The following is a 23,865-nucleotide window of genomic DNA, read 5'->3' as shown; positions in this document are numbered from 1 at the left end:
TTAAGATCTTTTTATGTAGCTCTGTGTACCTAAAGTTTCCCTCAGTTCCATTAGTAGTATATAAGTAGCATTTTTTTCAGATCTAGGACAGAAACCAAAACTAATTTATTACCTAACAGGTAGCATCAAAAGAATAAAATTAAGAATAAGCTTAACCAAGTAAGCAAAATATTTGTACAATGAATACTACAAAACATTGCTGAAAGGAATTAAAAACATAAATAAATGGAATGACATCCCATGTCCACAGACTGAAATACAATATTGTCAAAATGCCAAATACTACCGCCCAAAATTTGCAGATTTAATGCAACCCCTATAACAATCCCAACAATTTTTTTTTGCAGAAATAGAAAAATCCTTCCTAAAATTAATTTGGAATCTCAAGGGACCCCAAGTAGCCCAAACAATCTTGAAAGAGAATAAAGTTGAAAGGCTGTTTAAAACATTTCCTACAAAACAATAGCAATCAAACTAGTGGTATTGGTATACAGATATAGACTAATGGAAAAGAGAGTCCAGAAATAAACCCTCACATGTATAGTCAATTCATTTTTGACAAAAGTGCCAAGATCATTCAATGAGGGAAGGACAGTCTTTTCCACAAATGGTGTTGGGAAAAACTATATACTCACACGCAGAATTAAGTTGAACCCCTACCTAACACTATGTACAAAAATTAACTCAAAACAGATTAACATTAATTATCTAAATATTAGAGCTAAAATTATGCAACTACTAGAAGAAAACATAGAGGAAAAGCTTTATGACAATAAATTTGGTGACAACTTATTGGCTAGGACACAGGCAACAAAAGAAAAAATATAATAAACTTTGTCAAAATTTAAAACTTTAGGGCAAAGGACACAAAATAAAAAGGCAACACTAAGAATGGGAGAACATATTTGAAAATCACATATCTGATATAGGATTAACATACATAATTTATCAAGAACTCCTAAAACTCAACAAAACCCACAAATCAACTGAATTAAAAATGGGCAAAGAACTTGAATAGACAGTTCTCCAAAAAATCTACACAAATGGTGAACAAGCACATGAAAAGATGGTGAACATCACTAATCATTAGGAAAACACAACTCAAAACCACAATGAGATACCACTTCATGCCCATTGGATGGCTATTATAAAAACAAAAGAAAAAAACAGAAAATAACAGGCATTAACTAGGATTTAGAGTAATTCAAACCTGCATTTCCTTTGTTGGTGGGAATGTAAAATGGTGTTGCTGTTATCTAAAACAGTATATAAGTTCCTCAAAAAATTAAACATGGACTTGTCATATGATCCAGCAGTTCCATTTTTGTCTATATATATATATAAAAGGATTGAAAGCAGAAACGAATATCCATACAACAACATTCCAAGAAGCACTCACAATCGCCAACCCCCACGCACAAAAAAAGACAGGAAATTTTGATACATTGTACAATGTGGATGAACCTTGACCATTTTATGCTAAGTGAAATAAGCGAGACACAAAAGGACAAATTTTGTATGATTTTTACCTTATATAAGGTATCTAGAATAGTCCAATTCATAGGGAAAGTAGATTATAGTTTACCAGGGAGGGAGAAAAGGGGACTTATTATTTAATGGGTACAGAGTTTCAGTCTGGAATGACACAGACTGTCATTCTGGAATGTCACAGAATGTCCGGAGATGGACAGAGGCGATGGTTGCTTATAAAGCGAATGTACCTAATGCCACTGAACAGTACACTTAAAAATAGTTAAAACGGTAAATTTTATGTATATTCAATTTTTGCTTCTTTCCCATTTCCCTTCACATTTAGGGATAAGAGATAACAAGAAACCAAGAATAGGCATTTACTTTTAAATGTCACTGGATTTACAAGAGCCAACCAAATGAACACCTAGATTTGAAACTACAGGACAATCAACTGATTTTCAGAGGAAACCCAGGATTGCTATAAAAACCTTATTATCACCCCCAGAAACCACAAGCACCAACCACCCAACTTCTTAACAGTTGTTTATGTTTTTATTTTTTTAATGTTTATTTTTGAGAGAGACACAGACACAGAGCACAAATAGGGGAGGACAGAGAGAGAGGGAGACACAGAATCTGAGGTAGGCTCCAGGCCCTGAGCTATCCCCAGAGCCCAATGCAGAACTTGAACTCATGAACCCTGAAATGACCTGAGCCGAAGTCTATGTTTAACCAACTGAGCCACCCAAGCACCCCACATTTCTGTTGTTCAAATCCTCAAACAGAGAAATCAACCGAGGCCTGACAGACTCCACAACTAAAGGGAGAGAAAAGGCCACATCAAAAAAAGTAGGAAGTGCAGAGCTGTGTACTTTAGGGGAGAAAGGTATCCCAGGTGCTACAGAGGGAAGGGAGCCATGGTCATAGAAAAGGGTGAGAGAGAGAGGAGCACACAGGGTAACACACAAGGAGATGTTTCCCCAAAGCCATTGGCTAAGAGGGGTTAAATTTCATGAGTTCTTGCAACCAGTGGGTCTTAAAGCCTGGAGATTTAGAAGTCAATGGGCTTGCTGAGATAGCCCTCATTAGGCAAATAACCTGGGAGCACATGGTATAGAAACAGCCATTTGAAGAATTCCTGGGGCACTGAGTGGAAAGATTATTTGCTCTTCTTAGACCATGTCCCTGAGAGGCAGATTCAGAGACCCCTCTCTGGGAACAAAGGAGTTGGCTGGTGCCATTTCCTTCCTCTGCCCCTCAGCACACAGAGCCACCTGCAGGAAGCAGCACAGAGCAGACACTGGCTGCCTAACTTGCTTACACTAAGCCTGACTCCTGTGCTCAGGTAGGAAAGACCTTCTCAGTCATGTTTTCCTCAGTCATAGCACGGTAGGGTGGGGAGGGCTTCCCACAGAAGACCAGCACAAACCCCTGCCCACACTATGTCTCCCAACCAGAGAGTTCTGCATGGCCTCAGTCCTTGTGGAAGTCATGTCACTTCTCATTTCACAAGCACACCAGAGCATGCCTACTTAAAACTCACCACATAAAAAAAATTTTTTTAAAAGGCAGGGGGCACCTGGGTGGCTCAGTTGGTTAAGCATCTGACTCTTGGTTTAGGCTTGGGTCATGATCTCACGGTTTCGTGAGTTCAAGTCCCACATTGGGCTCCAAGCTGACAGTGTGAAGCCTGCTTGGGATTCTCTGTCTCCCTCTCTCTGCCCCTCCCCCATTTGCACAATCTCTGTCTTTCTCAAAATAAATAAATAAACTTAAAAAAAAAAAAAACAACTCACCACATTCAGGCCAGGGACCAAACACTGCCCACAGCAGGCAAGGGGAGCCTCTGAAGAAGACTGGCCTGAAGGATAGGTAGAGTAGCCAAAACACAACAACAGAGTGTATGCAGCACACACCAGAGACATTTCTTCAAGCACCAGGCTCTGGGTGCTACATGACCTCTTCTTGATAAGGCCATTACTTTCAGGAGCAAGAGACATAACTGGCTTTCTAACACACAGAAAAAGGCAGAGACCTGGACAAAATGCCAACAGAGTAATTTATCCCAAATGAAAGAACAAGATAAGCCACAGCCAGAGTTCTAAGAGAAACAGATACAAGTAACATGTCCGATGGAGAATGTAAAGAAACAATCATAAGGATACTCACTGGACTTGAAAAAAGAATAGAAAGTATCAGTAAGACCATTACCACAGAGATAAAAGAGGTAAAAAAGAATCAGAGATGAAGAATGCAGTGAATGATACTGGAAACAGACTTGATGCAATGAACAGCAGAGTGGGAGTATCAGAGGAATGAATTAGTGATCTAGAAGACACAACATAAAAGAATGAAGCTGAACAAAAGAGAGAAAGAATTATGCAACATGAGAATAGACTTAGGGAATTCAGTGACTTCATCAAGCATAATAGTTTTCATAATATAGGAGTCACAGAAGAAGGAGAGAGAGAAAGGGGGCAGAAAATTTACTTCAGGAAATAATAGCATAAAATTTACCTAATCTGGGAAGGAAACAGACATTCAGATCCAGGAAGCACAGAGAAGTCCCACCAAAAATCAAGAAAAGCAGGCCAACACCAAGACATATTGCAATTAAATTTGCAAAACATAGTGATAAAAAAATCTTATAAAGCAGCAAGAGAAAAGAAATCCTTAACTTACAAGGGAAAACCCCTAAGTTTTTCTCAAGAGAAAAACTGGCAGGAGATTTCTCAAGAGAAACTTGGCAAGCCAGAAGGGAGTGGCATGATACATTCAACGTGCTGACTGGGAAAAATCTGCAGGCAAGAATATTCTATCCAGCAAGGCTCATTCAGAATAAAGGGAGAGATAAAGAGTTCCCCAGAAAAATAATAAAGAAGTTCATGACCACTAAACCAGCCCCCCCCCCCAAAAAACATTAAAGATAACTTTTTTGAGTACAAAGGAGACCAAAAGTGACAAAGACAAGAAAGGATCAGACAAAATCTCCAGAAACAACAAAACAATAAAATGGCAATAAATACATATCCATCAATACTCTAATTATAAATGGACTAAATACTCCAATCAAAAGACACAGGGTGTCAGAATGGATTAAAAAAAACAAACAAGATCCATCTACATGCTGCCTTTAAGAGACTCATTTTAAACCTAAAGACACTTGCAGATTGAAATCTAGGGGATGGAGAAATATTTATCATGCAAATGGATGTCAAAAGAAAGCTGGAGTAACAATTCTCATATTGGACAAACTAGACTTTAAAATAAAGACACAAAAGCACTACATAATCATAGACAACCCAACAAGATCCAACTGTAAATATTTATGCACCCAACATGAAGGCACCCAAATATACAAATCAATAACAAACATAAAGCAACTAATTGATAATAACACAATAATAGTAGTGGACTTTAACACCCCACTTAAATCAATGGGCATCTAAACAGAAAATCAACAAGGAAAAAGGAAACAATGGCTTTGAATGACACACTGGAACAGAAGGACTTAACAGATCTATTCAGAACATCCAACCTAAAACAGCAGAAAACATATCCTTTTGAAGTGTACATGAAACATTCTCCAGAATAGATCATATATTAGATCACAGAATGGGCCTCAACAAATACAAAGAGTGAAATCATATCATGCACCATTTCTTACAATGCTATGAAAATACAAGTTAACCACAAGAAAAAAAATTGGAAAGACCACAAATACATGGAGGCTAAACAACAGGCTACTAAACAATGAATGAGTCAACCAGAAAATCAAAGAAGAAATAAAAAAATACATGGAAACAAATGAAAATGCAAACACAGTGATCCAAAACCTTTGGGATACAGAAAAAAGTTGTCTTCAAAGGGAAGTGGATAGCAATCTGGTCCTACCTCAGGAAGCAAAAATCTCAAACAACTTAACCTTCCATTTAAAGGAACTAGAAAAATAACTACAAACAAAGCCCAAAGCCAGCAGAAGGAAGGAAATTATAAAGATTAGAGCAGAAATAAATGATATAGAAACAAAAAAACCCAATAGAACAGATGAATGAAACCAGTAGCTGGTTCTTTCAAAAAATTAATAAAGTGATAAACCCCTAGCCAGACTTATTGAAAAGAGAAAGAACACAAATAAATAAAATCACAAATAAGAAAGGAGAGATCACAAACACCACCACAGAAATACAAACACATAAGAGAATATCATCAAAAGCTCTATGTCAACAAATTGGCAATCTGGAAGAAATGGATAAATTCTAAGAAACATATAAACCACCAAAAGTGAAAAAGGAAGAAATAGAAAACTTGAACAGACTGACAACCAGCAAAGAAATTGTATCAGTAACCAAAAAACTCCCAAAAAACAAGTCCAGAGCCAGATGGATTCACAGGCAAATTCTACCAAGCATTTAAAGAAGAGTTAATACCTATTCTTCTCAAATTATTCCAAAAAATAAAAAAAGGAAAACTTCCAAATCCATTATATGAGGCCAGCATTACCCTGATACCAAAACCAGATGAAAACTCCACTTAAAAAAGAAAGCTACAGGCCAATATCCCTGATGAACATGGAAGCAAAAATGCTCATTAAAATACTAGCAAACCAAATCCAACAATAAAAAAAAAATATTCACCACAATCAACTGGGATTTATTCCTGTGTTGCAAGGGTGGTTCAATATTTGCAAATCAATCAATGTTATATATCACATTAATAAAGAATAAGAACCATATAATCATTTCAACAGATGAAGGAGAAGCATTTGACAAAGTAAAACATCCATTCATAATAAAAATCCTCAATAAAGTAGGTTAGAGAGAACATACTTCAACATAATAAAGGCCACATATGAAAAACCTACAGCTAATATTATCCCCAGTGGGGAAAAAAAGCTTTTCCTCTACAGTCAGGAAGAAGACAGTGATGTCCAATCTCACCACTGTTATTAACATATTAATAAAGTTCTAGCCATGCAATCAGACAATAATAAAAAGTATCCAAATCAGCAAGGAAGATGTCAAACTTTCACTATTTGCAGATGACATGATACAGATGACATGATACTCTATACAGAAAACCCAAAAGACTCCACCCCAAAACTGCTAGAACTGATAAACAAATTCAGTAAAGTAGCAGGATACAAAATTCACGTACAGAAATCTTGCATTTCTATACACCAATATTGAAGCAGCAGAAAGAGAAATTAAGAAATCAATCCCATTTACAATTGCACCAAAATAATAAGATACCTAGGAATAAACCTAACTAAAGAGGTGAAAGATCTATATTCCGAAAACTATAAAACAATGATAAAAGTAATTGAAGATGACAAAAAGAAATGGAAAGACCTTTCATGCTCATGGATTGGAATATTGTTAAAATGTCTGTACCACCCAAAGCAATCTACACATTTAATGCAATCCATATCAAAACACCATCAGCATTTTTCACAGAGCCAGAACAAACAATCCTAAAATCTGTATGGAACCACAAAAGACTCCAAAGAGCAAAGCAATCTTCAAAAAAAGCAGCAAAGCTGGAAGAATAACAATTCTGGACTTCAAGTTATATCACAAAGCTATAGTGTCAAGACAGTATGGTACTGGCACAAAAACAGACACATAGATCAATGGAACAAGATAGAAAACCCAGAAATGAACCCACAACTATATGGTCAATTAACCTTTGACAAAGCAGGAAAGAATATCCAATGGGGAAGAGTCTCTTCAACAACACTGGGAAAACTGGACAGCAACATGCACCAGAATGAAACTGGATCACTTTATTACACCAACACAGAAATAAATTCAAAGCGGATTAAAGACCAAAGTGTGATAGAGGAAACCATGAAAATCCAAGAAAAGAACACAGGCAGTAACCTCTTTGACAATGGCCATAGCAACTTCTAGGTATGTCTCCTGAGGCAAGGGAAACAAAAGCAAAAATAAGCTATTGGGACTACATCAAAATAAAAACCTTTTGCATAATGAAGGAAACAATCAACAAAGTAAAAGGCAACCTTTGGAATGGGAGACAATATTTGCAAATAATAGATCTGACAAAGGGTTAGTATCCAAAACATGTAAAGAACTTATAAAACTCAACACCCAAAAAACAAATAATCCAATTAAAAATGGGCAGAATAGTTATTTTTCCAAAGATGACATACTGATGGCCAACAGACACATGAAAAGATGCTCTACATCACTTATCATCAGGAAATACAAATCAAAACCACAATGATATATCACTTCACACCTGTCAGAATGGCTAAAATGAACACAAGAAATAAGAGGTGTTGGCGAGGATGTGGAGAAAGGGGAACACTCTTGCACCGTCAGTGGGAATGCAAACTGGTCTAGCACTCTGGAAAACAGTATGGAGGTTCCTCAAAAAGTTAAAAATAGATCTACCTATATACTCAGCAATGGCACTGAGTATTTACCCAAAAAATACAAAAATACTAATTCAAAGGGATACATGCACCCCAATGTTTACAGCAGCATTATCGACAATAACCAAATTATGGAAAGAGCCCAAATGTCCATTGACTGATGAATGGATAAATAAGATGTGGTATATATAAACGATGGAATATTAGCCATAAAACAATGAAATCTTGCCATTTGCAATGACATGGATGGAGCTATCTAGTATTATGCTAAGTGAAATACGTCAGAGAAAGACAAATATATGATTTCACGTATATGTGGAATTTATGAAGCAAATAAATGAATAAAAGGGAAAAAATGAGAGTCAAACCAAGAAACAGACTCTTAACTATAGAGATGGGAACTGGGTTGGGGGGGGAGAGGGAGGTCGCTGGGTTCAACAGGTGAAGGGGATTAAGGAACGCACTTGCTGTGATGAGCACCAGGTGATGTATGAAAGTGCTGAATCACTATATTGCACATCTGAAACTAATATTACACTATGTTAACTAACTGGAATTTAAATAAAAACTTTTTAAAAATCCTTAAATAAAGAGGAAAACAATACCATAAAGTTAAAAATCACAGAGCCTGTCTTTTTAGTGTGCCTAGCAGGAAAGAAAGGTAATAGGCCAACAGTTAAATATAACCATTCAAGAAAAATGAAAACAATTAATAGGACATGAGCCCCAAACACCAGCTCCGATGACTGTGTGTAACAGAACTTTCTGCAAAGCAAGGCTGCAGCACCCCCACCGCCACCCCAGAAAAAGACTCTCCAGAGAGGTCTCTAGCACTTGCACCAGTGTGAACAGATGTAGCTGAGGAACTTTTCGAAGTTACAAAAATATCCCCAAACTGTCACTTGACCTTCAAAAATGACACTGGCATTTCAATCTTGCAATGCCAAGTTTATTTAGATGATACACAACACATACACGCATAGACCATACTTGAATTCTCATTCCCATTGGACAGCAGCATCTTGAGGCCACCAAGGCTGTCACGATTGGTACAGCCATGGTGGCTTGGGGTTTGTGACATTTTACCTTCTGGAGCCTTTCCACAGCTCCTGGGGCCATCAACTTCTGATAGAAGCAGATGTCCAAATGAATAGGGAAGTTGCCCTATTTGCCCACTTTACAGGTAGATCAATTCATTTAAATCTCACAACAACTATATACATTTGTATCAGACTCTGTAAGGAAGCTGAATACTAGGGTTTTCCTCATTTGTAAAATAGTCATCATAGTTGCCACCTCATAGATACCATTGAAAATTAAACAGCAGTGCACACATCCAAATGTCTAGGGTAGGGCCTATGGCACAGCAAACAATCAGAAAACATTAGTCAAGTTCCCCTGAGGTCGTGAGGGATGAGGGCTTTGGGCTCACCCAGCCCTGGACTCCACATTCTCCACTTCCTAACTTAGGGTTCTTTTTTACCAAAACTTCACTTTTCAGACTGGGGGGTGCATGGTCCCTGAATATATATAAAGACTCTCCATGGAATATCTGAGCAGATAGCTTTAAGGGAATAAATTCCCAGGCCCTCAGCATTCCCACCTGCTTCCCTACACCTGAATTCTTGGGTAGAGGGGCAGGTTCCTTCCTTCTGCTTTTCTCCCACTTCACAGAAAAGGGCCAACATCTACCCATCCTGAATCATATTAAATGTACTGTCCCAACATGGTCAAACCTCTAGGGCACTGAACAAAGGTAATTAGAAATATTGTCTTTATTGAGAAAGTTAAAGTCTCTAAAGAATGGGTAATAAATCCCTTTGGAAGACAAGAGGTTTCTAATTATTTGCTTTCAACAAAATTGAAAGAGACCTAAAGTCATCAATAGATCATCATATATATATATATATTTTGCTGAGAGATCACCATATGGTTTTTGGTTTCGAGCTTGAGAGTTCAAAAACTGAAGAACACCACTACAGGAAAAAATGCTTTCCATCTTATTTACTTCTTTACGTAAACAAGGTTGACCTAATGAGAACGTAATTATGCTAAACTCCATCTCTTTCTAGCAATCAGTAATATTCATCACTGAACAGTTATCAACAACATAATGCTCCATCCATATCATTAAGAAACCAATTTCCAATAAACATAGCTTTTATGTTTATGAGTTAATTATCCAAATTGGCAACATTTATGGTTTTGTTATTACAACAATTTTATAAAAATGATATGTACTCATATGCATGACATTTATATTGTTTTGATTACTTGTTTACTGTTACTAATTGTAGTGTTGACTCAGTCTTAAGGAATTTTTAAGACTGAGGGTTATAACCATAGGAATTTTTTTTTAAATTTAAATCCCAGGAGTGCCTGGGTGGCTCAGTCGGTTGAGCAAAGGAGTTCAGCTCGCGTCATCATCTCTCAGGCAGTTTGTGAGTCTGGGCCCTGCACCCGGCTCACTGCTGTCAGCACAGAGCCTGCTTTGGATCCACTGTCCCTCTCTCTCTGCCCCTCACCCACTTACATGTGTGTGTTCTCTCTCTCTCAAAAAAAACCAAACATTAAAAAAAATTTAAATTTCATCTATAATCATTTTTGTTACTGCAGATATGTGTGACTAGAGGCTCTACAAAGGACTTTGAACCTCAAAATGTTATGCTAAGATAAATTCTAACAGAGAACGGAAACAGAAAAAGGAAAAAAATAAAATTTCCAGATGTTATTGAAAAATATGTTTTTGATTAAGTAATTTTCTAATGCTTCTTTTTTGAGAGAGAGAAAGAGCATGAGTGGGGGAAAGATAGAGAGGCAGACACAGAATCCGAAGCAGGCTGCAGGTTCTGAACTGTCAGCACAGAGCCTGACATGGGGCTTGAACCCACAAGCTGTGAGATCATGATCTGAGCCGAAGTCAGATGCTTAACTGACTGAGCCACCCAGGTGCCCCAAAAAGTATATTTATCAAACAATGTTGAATATAAAACTGTTAGAGTATTTATAATATCCATTGTATGTATTAGTTTTCATGAACAAATGTATTTATAATTCACTAAAACTCACATGCTCTGCAACCACTTGAAGTGATTTTATTTTATTTATTTATTTATTTATTTAAAAAAAATTTTTTTTCAATGTTTTTTATTTATTTTTGGGACAGAGAGAGACAGAGCATGAACGGGGGAGGGGCAGAGAGAGAGGGAGACACAGAATCGGAAACAGGCTCCAGGCTCTGAGCCATCAGCCCAGAGCCTGACGCGGGGCTCGAACCCACGGACCGCGAGATCGTGACCTGGCTGAAGTCGGACGCTTAACCGACTGCGCCACCCAGGCGCCCCTGAAGTGATTTTAAAAAATTAGACATCAATTTGAAAATATCCTTGAGAGTGTGTAATTTTACTAAACCCTTTTAGGAATTGTATGTACAGAAAATGGTGAGGAGCACTGCACCAGACCCCTGGGTGTGACCAGGATTCTTGTAACAGACTGACCTGGAGGGTGCACGGTCTGTGAAGAAAGAACACGGACGTCCTCACTGCACTCACAGGCAAGGAGGCAATCAGGGGATCCTGTGGTTTAACACATATACATACACATTCACACACCGCTCCAACTGCCACATTCCCCAGCCTGGCAGAAAATAAGCTTCAAAATGTTTTTATTTATGAAAATGTAAGAAATGTTTGAAAAAGAGAAACAAGCTCAGTTGAATTACCAGTTGAAGGCCAGCTCAGTGTCCCCAGTTAAGGCTGGTGAGGGCTGGGCACACAAGGTGATGCTGTCAAAGGGATCCCCTCTGCCTTCTGCAATAGGTGTTGGAAAGAGGAATTCACCTAACCTTCCCACCCCCAGCAAATGACCTTAAAAATCAAGCTATTGCTTCTAATCGTGTGCTTTAAAAATAGATTCATTGCATTCCTCCCTTTAAATTGCCCTTCCCTTTGTAACAGACCATCTCTTCGATTCCATCATTCATGCCAGAAATAATCTGTCCTGCAATATGCTCTGGGCCCAAGCCAGGTACCAGGACTGAAAGTACACAAAAATCACACCCAGGACCTGCCCTGAGCTACATGTAGGCCAACTTCCTAGCTTTCATACACACATTAATCAGCCTCAGACCTCCTAACCCACAGGAGAACAGCCTTCCACCTCCCCTCAAACTAAAATACCCTTTAGATGCTTTTTACTCTCTCACATCCTCCTAGGACTCTTTGTAAACAAGCCCTATTTAACTCTTGTCCCTCTAATCACTGTTGTAACACCCAGTAGTGTAATTAAGACACCCAATTTACGCAGTTCCACTTGGGCACAGACTAATTTGGGAAAGTCAAACACCTGTACGTCCTCCTCCCCTCCAGGCCTCCAGAAACATGGTCCAGATCTCAGCAACAGTATTAAGAGGCATCTAACCAACAAAACAGTGTAGCAGCTATGTGATATACCCCTCAACTGGGGCAGTCACCCACAGAGGAGAGAACAAGGGAAAAAGAACTAACGTTTACAACTTGCCGATAGGTCAGTACTTACAGCACTCACAGGAGGCAGACAGCTCTTGCCAAAACCATGCAAGCGCTGAGTGGCAAAGCTGGATTTGAACACGGGGCTGTTTAACTCCCAAGTTTATACCTGAGCTCCCCACCAGCCTCCAGCCTTTCTTAAGTGTGAAGAGGCCTAACACTTAACTGGTTCACACGTACCTTGACACACCTCCTGCCCTTTGAAGGGGCAATGCCAGGAATGCTTTGCTACATACACAAATATTCATGGACCTGATCTCTCTCTCCTTTTTAGCAGGAAAGCTCTTAGAATCAGCATAGGGGCCACATTTATCTTTAAGTTACTACTTAAAAGGCTCAATATAATCCTGGACACACAATACAGACTTCAAGAGTGTTATCTGACAATCTGTTCAGAGATCCTTTCTAGGAACAGATCTCTTCTGTGAGGGTTCCTCAGCGTCTAAGCTTCCTATAATTCATTCATTTATTCAACAAATGTTTAATGAGCATTTACTACATGTAGGCTCTGCTCTGAACACTAAAGATACAACAGTAAACAAAGGAAAATTGCTACCTTTATGGAGTTTAGATTCTAGTGGAAGAAACGGTCAACCGAAAAACATACACTACATTATATAATGTGAGGTTAGCTACTATATAAAGAATCCACAACAGTCTACAGTACCACTGCCTTGGTACAACTAGATGTACAAATACTTATAGTTTTTCTACTAGTTTACTCCCTTGCCCTTATCAAAGATCTGTTTAAAAAGTTAAAGGTCAAAGATTTGCCTGATGGGTGATCTGAAAACTGGACAGGAAAGAACTAAAACATGCTCCATACACTGCTTTGCACACACTTTTCAAAGCCACGGATTTACATTAAAAGAAGAACAAACCAAAAACTGAAGACTTCTTTTCTTTGTAAGACAGGCTTGGGGAGGATGGTAACTCTTCTCCTAGAACTAAGTCTCTCACTCGACATGCGGGAGATGGGGACGTGGCTGCCAACTGCTCCAGCTCGTCCCTTGCAGTCAAGGACATCTTTCTGTTCTCTGCATATTCACACACCCTCTTTGCTCAGGTTCTTAACCATGGCTCCCTCCACCTGGAGACCTCTTCCCCATGCCCTGTCACCCACTAGGCCCTATCCATCATCCTACAGGTCTCAGCTCAGATGTCACTTCCTCCACAGTCACTCACACCACCTACTTTCCATTAGCCGTCTCTGTTTTACACTCCCAGGTACCTGCATTTCTCTGAACATGCACAGATCTTAGTGGGTGCATTCAGTCCAGAAACTTGATCTGTGAGGGCTGGGATGCACGCTCTCTGTTCACAGCTGTATTACTCCCTGCCTTAACAAAGCACAGTGCCTAGCACATAGGTGTTCAATTCACATTTGTTAAGTGGACACAGTAGACGTTCAGTTAATGTTTGTTAAGTGGAGGAGAGGGAGTTCTAAGTATATTCAAGTCTCTTCTGAATGCGGTAATGTTTAAGCTCAAGTAGGTAGAAGGAAACTTGCAGAGTGCTATACCATTACTGCTAATACGCAATTATCTTAGATACAGAGATCTCTGTTAATGAAGAACGTTCGGCATATAGCACACTCAGCTTTCATGAGAGAGATGAAGATACAACTTACAAATACCTGCCTTTCAGACCGAAGGAACAAGTCTTAGTTTCTACCTGTAGTAGTGATAGTAACATACATTACTATTTAAAGTTCTCCTTCCATTGCTAGAGGAGATTGATTGGGTGGCTGGGTGGCGGGTGGGGGGACTACTGAGTTTCAAATTCTTTTGAGGAAAAGACCACATAATCTGACTTGTGGGAGAGAATATGATCACGCCCCTCAACACAGACATCTCCAAGGTTTTCCTAACATGCAAAAAGAGTCAACCAATGATTTATTCATTTTGTTTTTAATCCAGGGAAATTCCTAATCCCAGAAAAAAAAATCAGACAAGAAAATTAAGCCTTCTAGGGGTGCCTGGGTGGCTCAGTCAGGTAAGTATCCAACTCTTGATTCCAGCTCAGATCATGATCTCACAGTTCGTGGGATCCAGCCCTGTGTCGGGCTCTGTGCTAACAGTGCAAAGACTGCTTGGGATTCTCTCTCTGCCCCTCCCCCACTTATGTTCTCTTTCTCTCTCAAAATAAATAAATAAACATTTTTTTTAAAAAGAAAATTAAGCCTTCTATCAACAAGGAGCAGTTTGGTGAACCTGACAGTGTGGGCCATCAATAACCAGTGTCACCAGCACATTGGCTGAAGGTTCTACAAGTACGTTTTTGTGCTCCAGGGAGGAGCCACCTCAGCCTCCGTGGGAGAGCAGCCAGCAAATAGTTGTCTCCCAAATGAGCTTCAGCTCAAATGGACTCAGGTCCTCAGCTTCTCCCATGTGAAACAAGTCAGTACTGTCCCTAATCCCCATTCCATCCCCAAATTATTCTTCCGTTCAATTCTGCCTGTCCGGAAAAGATATACACTCAGTAGCTATAGTAGCTGATCTATACGTATCAAGTGAGAGGAAAATATTAATTTTAATGTTTTATCTTCTTGCAGAAACAATCAATTCTTTCTTGTTCATAAGAATACATTTGTTAAAAAGCACACATATTATATAATACATATATATATACACACATACATACAAGACTATAGTTCATATACTAAGCAGTTTCCACCTGATTTGAAAAAAAACAATTTAAAAATCAAATGGTCTGTAGGGCACCTGAGTGGCTCAGTCAGTTAAGTGTCTGACTTCAGCTCAGGTCATGATCTCTAAGTTCCTGAGTTCAAGTCCTGAGTCTAGCTCTGTGCTGACCGCTCAAAGCCTAGAACCTGCTTCAGATTCTGGGTCTCCCTCTCTCTCTCCTCCTCCCCTGCTCATGCTCTGTCTCTCTCTCTCTCAAAATAAATAAACATTAAAAAATTTTAATGAAAAACAAAAATCAAATGGTCTATAAATGAGACAGTGTGAAATAAAATTTTCTTAAGATCAAATGATATTAGAGAAAAAAGATCAAAAGGGAAAATTATAAGGTGATATGGACAAGAAGACAGACCTGAGTTTAAGTGTGGCAGGAGACAATAACAATATTAGAAAACTCCTGTTCATCAAATGCTTTACTTACCACAATGACAGATTTCCATCTGACTGTACATGTTATATGAGATGAGCTTTAGAACAGTCAAAAGTGCAGGCTCTAGAACCAGGGTACTTGGGTTCAAAATCCTGTCTCTGAAGAGCTGCATGACCTTTTCAAGTTACTTCCAGATACTTCTACTCAACTATGAAATAGGAATACCAATTATACCAGAGCAAATGACTACATTAGATTCATGCTGCACTTTTAAAAATCTCTGTGGTCTCCAAAGTACTATACTCAGATCTAAATATCAGCAGAAGGATGAAAAAAGAAAATAGGAACAGAATACTACCACCTCAGGGGCTGTTGTGAGGAACAAATTTGAGTTAAAACACATACAACTCTAAGGGTGGTTCCTGGCCCATAGTTAAGTGCTCAATTGATGTCAACTATATTTTGCTTGTATCCATGGTAAAGAGTATGTTAACATTTAAAGTGTGCACAAGAACTATAAGGCATGAACAATGGATTATCTTAGCCTATTTCTGTGAATTGAAAATCTGTTCTAAACCTACCTACCTACCTATCTGTGGACTGGTATAACAATTTTATTTGTGCTTTGCGGGGAGGACTTGAGATCCGTGCAAAACTTATACTTTAACAGCATTGCAAATCAAGTATACAATGTGTTAACTGTACAGACTGAGCAAATATTTCATCAGAGTTCAAAACGTTTGAACAGACGTATCTGAACATTATTGAATTCTGTACCAAAAAAAAAAAAAAAGCACTACTTGAATACCACCTGGAATAGTTAATGAACAAGACCACTGACTTTAGTTCTTCTATTTTGCTTTTCTAGCATGCCTTAAAAGCAATTACTATTCCATTACTGTTCACACAAGAGAAAATTTACCAGCTTGTAATTTAGGGGCAAGTGGAGTAGACAGAAGAAAATGGAGTCACCCACTATGGTATCCAAGAAGTAGGAGACAACAGTCTAAATGTTTAAAAGGCACATACTCATTGCACCAAACAGTAACCCAGACATGTCTTCATGTCTATTCATAAGAAAGATAATCGGTGAAAAGTAGGTTGGAGGACAAAGAAGGATGGAAAAAGACAATAGGAAGAGGCAGAAGAGAGAATGTCTTTTAAACCCAAATTGCTATTTCTGGCCCATTAAAATATCAAAATCCAAATGAGAACTGGTCTTCATAGAAAACTCAAAATATAACCATAATTCAAGTACTGTAAACCCAGGGAGAATACAGAAAAATCTTTAGATTTAACATTGACAGCCTAAGAAAATTGGCTGTAGTTTCATACACACAGTTTTAGAAAATTCTCACGTTTTATCAGACTTACAACATGATTACTAATATGCTTTTAGATGGGGAGAAATGAAACTGAAAGGGTGCCTTTCAGGAAAAACAGTCATTTTATTGCTACATCTAAGAGATTCTTCTAGGTTTTTTCACTTGGAAAAGATAATTACTCTACACTAAGTAACTGTATCAAAGGTAAAAGTAGAAAGTAGATCTTTCGTCTCCTTTCAGGAAACACAGGCAGAATTTACTATTTGGGAGGGAAGTGCCAAACGTTGTAAATTCGAGTATCTTTTGCACTGTGGCTCCAATAAGCGACATATAAAGAGGGGAGCATATTGAGGCTTCAGAAAAGGAACAAGACAGAAAATTAAACCTCAACTCCTCTACCTGATCAACACACAAATAGCTTAATAGCACCCAACAGAAAAATCGAAACAAAGGGCCTCTTTAATTCACTGCTTGCCAGAAATGCATCTTCAAGATGCCTTCTCATTAAAGGAGTCCTTTCACGTGCCCCTTAAATGTCTCACAGTCGGCCTGTCTTCTAGTCTTCCCTCATTAAATTTAAAGTTAAAAGTTTTAAAGTTTTTTCTCATGCTTGGAAAGTGCCGTTTTTTAACCTTTCGATTCAATTGATTTCCAAAGGTGAAAGCAACTTCACCCGAGAGCATCAGCTTGAGACTCAGGAAAGACTGGTAGGTTTTCAAGTAAAGAACAGAAATCTGATCAATAGTGTTATTGAAAATATGACTAGAGGGGCGCCTGGGTAGCTCAGTCTGTTAAGCATCTGACTTCAGCTCAGATCATGATCTCACGGTTTGTGGGTTCGAGCCCCGCATCGGGCTCTGTGCTGACAGCCCAGAGCCTGGAACCTGCTTCAGATTCTGTGTCTGTGTCTCTCTCTCTCTGCTCCAATCCCTGCTCACACACACACTCTCTCTCTTTCAAAAATAAATAAACATAAAAAAAAATGACTGGATACAGAATTACATTTATCTGCAGACTTTTCTTAAAGTAGCTTAAATCCTTCACAAATAAGCTTTTCCGGAGGGTTAGATGGAGAAAGGTGTTCAGGCAGGCAGGATTACCTGTAATCTGTAGTGTAAAACCCCATCAATGCCACAGGATGTGCGGGGGAGTAGCTGCTGAGATACTGGAAACCTGGAAAAAAAAAAACCCTTTCCATCTCCTCCAATGGACAGTCCAGTTTCTGGGGCTACTGCTCACACTGAGTTTCATTTGCAAATGGATTTGGATGTTAATGTAGCATTGTGTAATGCAAATATTTCTTTCCTGGCAGCACAGCTCAGTTGAGAGGGGAGGCTGAAAATTAGTTAGCTGTATGGAAGAAGAAAGCAGTACTCCAGCTACCAGGGAGAAATAATTGAACACAGATTGCCTCTTGCGCCTGTAATTTAATTTGGAGACCTTTCATCTTTTAGTTTCCTTCATTTGCAGCCAATGCTTAGTGAGCTAATTTGTACCTGGTTCATTCTCCCCCTTTTATCTTATCTACATTAACATCAACCATGGAAATTAGAAGCACTATGAATAAAAGATGAAGCCTGACTTGGGACATTCTCTCCTTAAGTACCGTGAATTACTTAAAAACGAATTTGTGTGTATGCGCAATATAAAGGACTGAGATATGTATGCCTCACCTCTACAGTATCCTCCCTTCCCCCAAGGAGCTGCAGTTTTTAGATGTTTAATCTAGTCCTACCTTTTCTCCACAAGAGCAATGTCTAGGCTATAATCCACATGGAATCATTGATCCTAGAACTGGTAGAAGGTAGACCATTCCATTAATGTATGAAACAAAGGAAGCATAAATCCCACTAATCTGAATTTTTAGAGAGTTCACTATTGCTTACCTTGCAAGCAAAAGAATGTGTTGCAAAAAAGGAAAACTGAATGTATCAACATATATGCATGGTGAACAGAGGTCTACTTTGTCCAAAAACACTGTGTGTGGGGGAGGATGAGAGATGGTGGAGAAAGGGACTAGTCTTGAAATTATTGCCTGGGAGTGGTCCCTGGGAGCTACTGCATCTAAATTCAAGTGTATCATGTGTATGACGTTTTTTAAACATTCCTTCTGTCGTATATTTTGTATACTTGGCACCTGTCCATAAAAGAGTTGCACATACTCTTAAGTTAAAATAAGTTTGATTTTTTTTTTCGTTACTTCCAACTGTGCAAAATTTTAGCGTCTTGTAAAGTTTTTCATGTTTTTCCCTTTATAGTATCCTCTGGGCCAATACTATTTTTTTCTCCTCACCCTCTCCTTTTCATGTTCTCTTTTTCCAATGGACCAATGAAAAAATGTACTGGATTTTTTCCAGTAGCAAGAAGCAACAGATTCTTCTCTTGTTGCTTAATACCCCCCACCAAGCCTTTCTTTCTCTTTGGGAAGTATCAAAGAAAAACTTTGATACTTTGTTCTGAATTGTTTCAATGCCTGTAGTGCCAATTCTTCTGCTCATCTAACACCTTATACCAACGGGCTAGAACCTGGAGATAAACAGAAAATCACTCCTCCTTCACAGTCCATCTCCCTAAAAGGTTGATTAATAATGATGTGTATTACTTTACTTACACAAGACTACACATATTGACAGGTAAGGCAACTTCCAAGTTGTAGGAGGTTAAAAAAAAAAAAAGACACACAGAAAAAGACATTGGAGCTAAAAATTATGGTATATTTAATGTAAAGGTATTTGCTTCAGAATACAAACTACCCTATCTTTTGGGAAAAGAGTAAGCAGGATCAAAATAAAAGCCCAACTTGGGGCACCTGACAGGCTCAGTAGGTTAAGTGTCAGACTCTTGCTTTCAGTTTAAGTCCTGATCTGATGGAGATCAGGTAGAGAGATTGAGCTCCCCAGGCGGGCTCTGGGCCTACAGCATGGCAGAGTCTGCTTGGGATTCTCTCTCTGTTTCTCTCTCTCTCTCTTTCTCTGCCCCTTCCTCACTTGTGTGCAAGTTCTCTTTTTCAAAATAAACATTAAAAAAAAAACAAAGCCCACCTTAAAAAATCAGGTTATATCTTTAATCTTGGTTATAATAAAGACTACACCCTACAATGTCAAACCTATTTCTTCTGAAGAAACATGAAAAGAAAGCCCTACATTGGGAAAAGATGGAAAGCAATCACTGGTCCCTCTATTCATGAAGGAGAGGATGAATAGAAATGAAGGTGGCAACTGCCCTTAAAAAATGGATTAAAAAAAACCCATATAGGCAGAAAAATTAAACTGAAAGAGTACAAAGCAACTCTGTCCTGAGGTTAAAAGAAAGCCAAACAGATGTTAGGATGAAGATGTGGGGCATTTATGTTTAGGAGACACGCAAATGGTCCCATTTACTTAGAGGGGTGGGGTGTGATAGAGTCTAACCAGCAGGAGGTCAAGGAATTTTGGGTAAAGGAAAGCAACAGTCCCATGAAGAGTCAAAGAGTACAGGTTTGTTTGTTTTTTCCAGGTATATTTGTGTACAAGGAAGAAAAGTGAAAACCATGCAATCTGGGCTCTTTAACACAACACACATAGATTGCAAAATACCAGCCTCAAGAAATAACACCTGTCCTAATCCCCTGCTGGCTCTGCGCACCTGAGGCCTTCCAAAGGAAAAGAGAGCATTCTCAGCAGCAGGGGACCAGTGACACCCAGGACATCACAGAGAGGACCAGGATAAAATGGGCAGGTACAAGAGTGGCCTGGCTAACTCGCCGAAGAGAGGCCTTAGAGAAAGGTCGAGAAAAAGAATTGAGCTGTCCACCTGATACTTCGGGCTGCAAAAAGACATAACCACAGGGCAAAACAGTTTCAATCCATTTACCAGAGAGTTTCCTTGAAAAAGAGTAAATCTTCAGAATAGGAAAGGGCTTTTGTGGGGTGCAGTAAGAGATAGAGGTTGGACCCACACACACAGCCCGAAGAAGTCACGGTGTTCACTAACAACTATTTCTGTGCCAAAGAACCAGAAGAGAGAAATTTGTCTCTGGGCTGATTTTTTAGTCACCATCTCCACCTTCCTCCCCATATGGTTCTAGACTCAGAATCACACCTGTGTGCGCTGAAAGCCTCGGGAGTACACCAAGCCTGCCTCCCCACCGAGCTGGGTGCCTCCCCCACCCCCACCAATGTGGGCTCCATTCTCAAGCCAGTCAGAGTCTTGATCCTGGAAATACCCCCGCGCCTCACCTGTGCTACTCCCTGGGCTCAATCTCGGGACCAGGTGGACTGCAAAGCGCCTGGCCACACTCCCTCCCTTGGGCCACTGTGGTCCTCTCCTCCATACTCTACCAGCGCCCCCCCCCCCCACCCCCGGTTGTGTAAAGAAGCCAGGGCCATTGGAGGTTGCAGGAGGCCCGGAAACGCGCTCCACCTGTAGTCCCGAAAGGGGCCCTGAGAAGTGAGAACTCACAAGTGCAGCTGCAGCCGGGCCGGCCGAGGCCCCCTCCGGTCCTGTCCCCCCACCCCCGCCCCCAAGCTGAGGCGGGCCGGCCGCTACCTCCTGGAACAGCTCCAGACTGTAGGTGTTGTCGTCGTCGGCGAAAAAGAGCACGCCGGGCTGCGCGCGCTGGTGCTGGTGCCTCTGGCGCAACCAGGCGAGACCCGCGTTGCGCTGCTCCGTGGCGCGCGGCAGTCCCGGCCTCTTGTAGCGCCGCGGCGTGGGCACGTGCAGGTGCGTGCTGGGCAGCCCGGCCCGCGCCAGGAAGCGGCTCACCAGCTCGCTGCGCGCCGCCGCGTCCTCCACCAGGATCCAGTGCAGCTGCGCCACCTGGCGGAAAGTGTTGGCCAGGCGGGTCAGCTCGGCTTTCTGCACCGGGCGGCTGTAGGTGGGCGTGATGGCATAGATGGTGGGCAGAGGCGGCTCGGGCCGCGGCTGTGGCTGTGGCCGCGACTCGTTGCGCTTCACCCAGCGGCGCCCGGGGCCGCTGTCGGGACCAACCCTGCGGAGCGGCAGTCGGGCGCCCCCGCGGCCCATCACGTAGGGAGAAAAGTAGGGGCGCGGAGTGAGCGGGGGCGCTGGCCTGCGCGTGTCCACGTCGAGCATGATGATGACGATTAGGATCCAAGGCAGGAGGATGAAGAAGCGGCTGAACAGAACGGACTTCATAGTGCGCTCTTTCCCGGCCTCTCGGACGCCCCGGAAAGGGACGAGTTGGAAGACCCCAGCGCGCAGTTTGGACGGCGGCGGCGCCCGCACTCAGGAAGCCGCGGTGGGCGCGTTCTCCATGGGGTCCGAGGACGCTGCGGGGGGCCGGGAGCCGCGGGGCTCAGCTCCCCCGGCGTGGGGTATCCGCGCGGGTGCGGAGGAGCTTGGGCTACAGGGAGTGCAGGTGGGCGGGCGCTGTCCCCCCAATCCCGGTGAGTCAGCCGGCGGGAAGCGGGACTCTGTCCAGCAGCGCGCTGCTGGCCCCGGAGTTGCGCCCAGCGCCAGGCAAGCGGTGATCCCCAGCTGCTCTTTCCGAAGAGTGCGAGCTGGGAACCGGCCCCCGGGGCTCCTCGCCACTCCCGTCCCGCGGCGCTGCGGGCAAAGGGACTCCAGCCGTGGGCTCGCAGTGCGCTCTCTGGGGGCACCTCTGAGGGCGGGAGGCGAGCACTGAGGGCTTCGTCACATCCCAGCCGGGTCGGCGAGGACCGCGAGCGGACGCCGGAGATGTTATTCCCCTCCCTCTGTTTCGCGCGCCGCAGCGGAAGCCTGCACTCCAGTCCTTCTCTCTTCTCTTCTCAGAACCTCTCCCGGCTCGGCAGCAAGATCCCAAAGCAAGGAGAGAAAGAAAAAGCGAGGGGGCGGGGGCGCTGCAGACTCCAGCGTCCTCCCAGTCCTCCTGTGGGAAGACAGCAGCGCTGCTACTGGCGGAGAGGGGCTGCGAGGGGGAGGTCGCGAGGGGGGCCCCCGGCTCTCCGCGGAGTCTGCCGCTGACGGCCCCCAGAGCCAGCTCTGGAGGCGGCCGCTGCACCGCCGGAGGAGCGGGAGGAGGGTCCCGCCGGGCTGCACGACCTCCCGGAAGGGAAGATGCTCGTTGCTCGCCTCCCGTCTCCGCGCGCTCTTCGCTTTCTGAAATACTGCAAGGTTTTCAGAGATCAGCTAGAAAACCCCACTCACGTGCGGAACACTCGGGAGACCTGGGGTGGGGAGTTGAGGGGGGAAAGGCGGGGAGGGTAAAGGATCCCTTCTCTCTGGTCCCCAGCTGCGGGGCTGCTGTGCTGGCGTGTGTCCCCAACAGCGGCAGCGAAAAGCGCTTTCGCTGAAAGGCAGAAATCGATAGAAGCCCCGGGGAGACGGAGGGGTGCCACACGTAGGTGTTCGGCATGTGAGATGGTCCACAAGAAAGAATCAATCCGAACGGTTGCTTCCTGACAGCGGGGAGATCATGGGGGGTGGGGGGATTTCTAAAACTCCAGCTGAGTACGTTTAACTTATTTTTCCTTCAGTAATTTGGAGTCCCATTTCCTCACAGTTCGCTGTCATCAGAATTATTCCGTTTGACCCTCCCGACGATCCTTTTAAAGAGGCCTGGAAAGTAGAATCACCTTCATTTTATGGATGAGAAGCTGAGGATCAGAGTTTAAAGTGATTTATCCGAGGTCAGTGGCAAGTGGCCAAGTGGAAATAGAACGTGGGTCCCCCGAGTCTAGCCAGGGGCTTCCTCGCTGCGCGGCCTGAAGAAATCACTTTGGACACAGCCCGACCGGGAGGGGCTGGCCCTCCGAGATGTAAACACGGTGCGATCGAAATCAAACAGAGCGTACGGAGACATGCAGAACCATGGCAGTGTCTGGAAAACCACGAGTAAGCAATTGGCGCTTAGTTAGGACTTTTTCTATCTAGTGGACCTACTAGCTGTCTGCAATGTACCGGGAAGAAAGAAGAGGGGCCACGCTTCATAGTCAAGTCCCAGGGAGATGCTTGCAAAATCAGCAGGAAAGCCTTTCCCCCCGCCAGCCCATGATAAATAATTTCTGAGCCCATCTTCTCTCGGTTGTTTGTCTTGCTCAGTCTGGTTCACAAATCCCTCCAATTGCGCATTCGGTGTGAGGGCGCG

At 42.0% G+C, this 23,865-nt stretch overlaps 1 protein-coding gene across 1 annotated transcript in view; it reads right to left on the bottom strand.

The window, feature by feature from the left end:
- The window catches only part of B3GAT2 (beta-1,3-glucuronyltransferase 2), a 94,897-nt gene extending 72,722 nt beyond the window's left edge, over nucleotides 1-22,175 (bottom strand). The window contains exon 1 of the mRNA XM_027057473.2: nucleotides 21,324-22,175. Within this exon, the coding sequence (XP_026913274.1) occupies nucleotides 21,324-21,932 (609 nt within the window). The 5' untranslated portion in view covers nucleotides 21,933-22,175. The remainder of the gene's footprint in view (nucleotides 1-21,323) is intronic.
- Between the last annotated feature and the right edge of the window lie 1,690 nt (nucleotides 22,176-23,865).

Source organism: Acinonyx jubatus, chromosome B2 (genome assembly GCF_027475565.1).
Source record: "Acinonyx jubatus isolate Ajub_Pintada_27869175 chromosome B2, VMU_Ajub_asm_v1.0, whole genome shotgun sequence".
Lineage (NCBI taxonomy): Eukaryota > Metazoa > Chordata > Mammalia > Carnivora > Felidae > Acinonyx > Acinonyx jubatus.
This window is presented reverse-complemented; position numbering and strand designations above follow the sequence as displayed.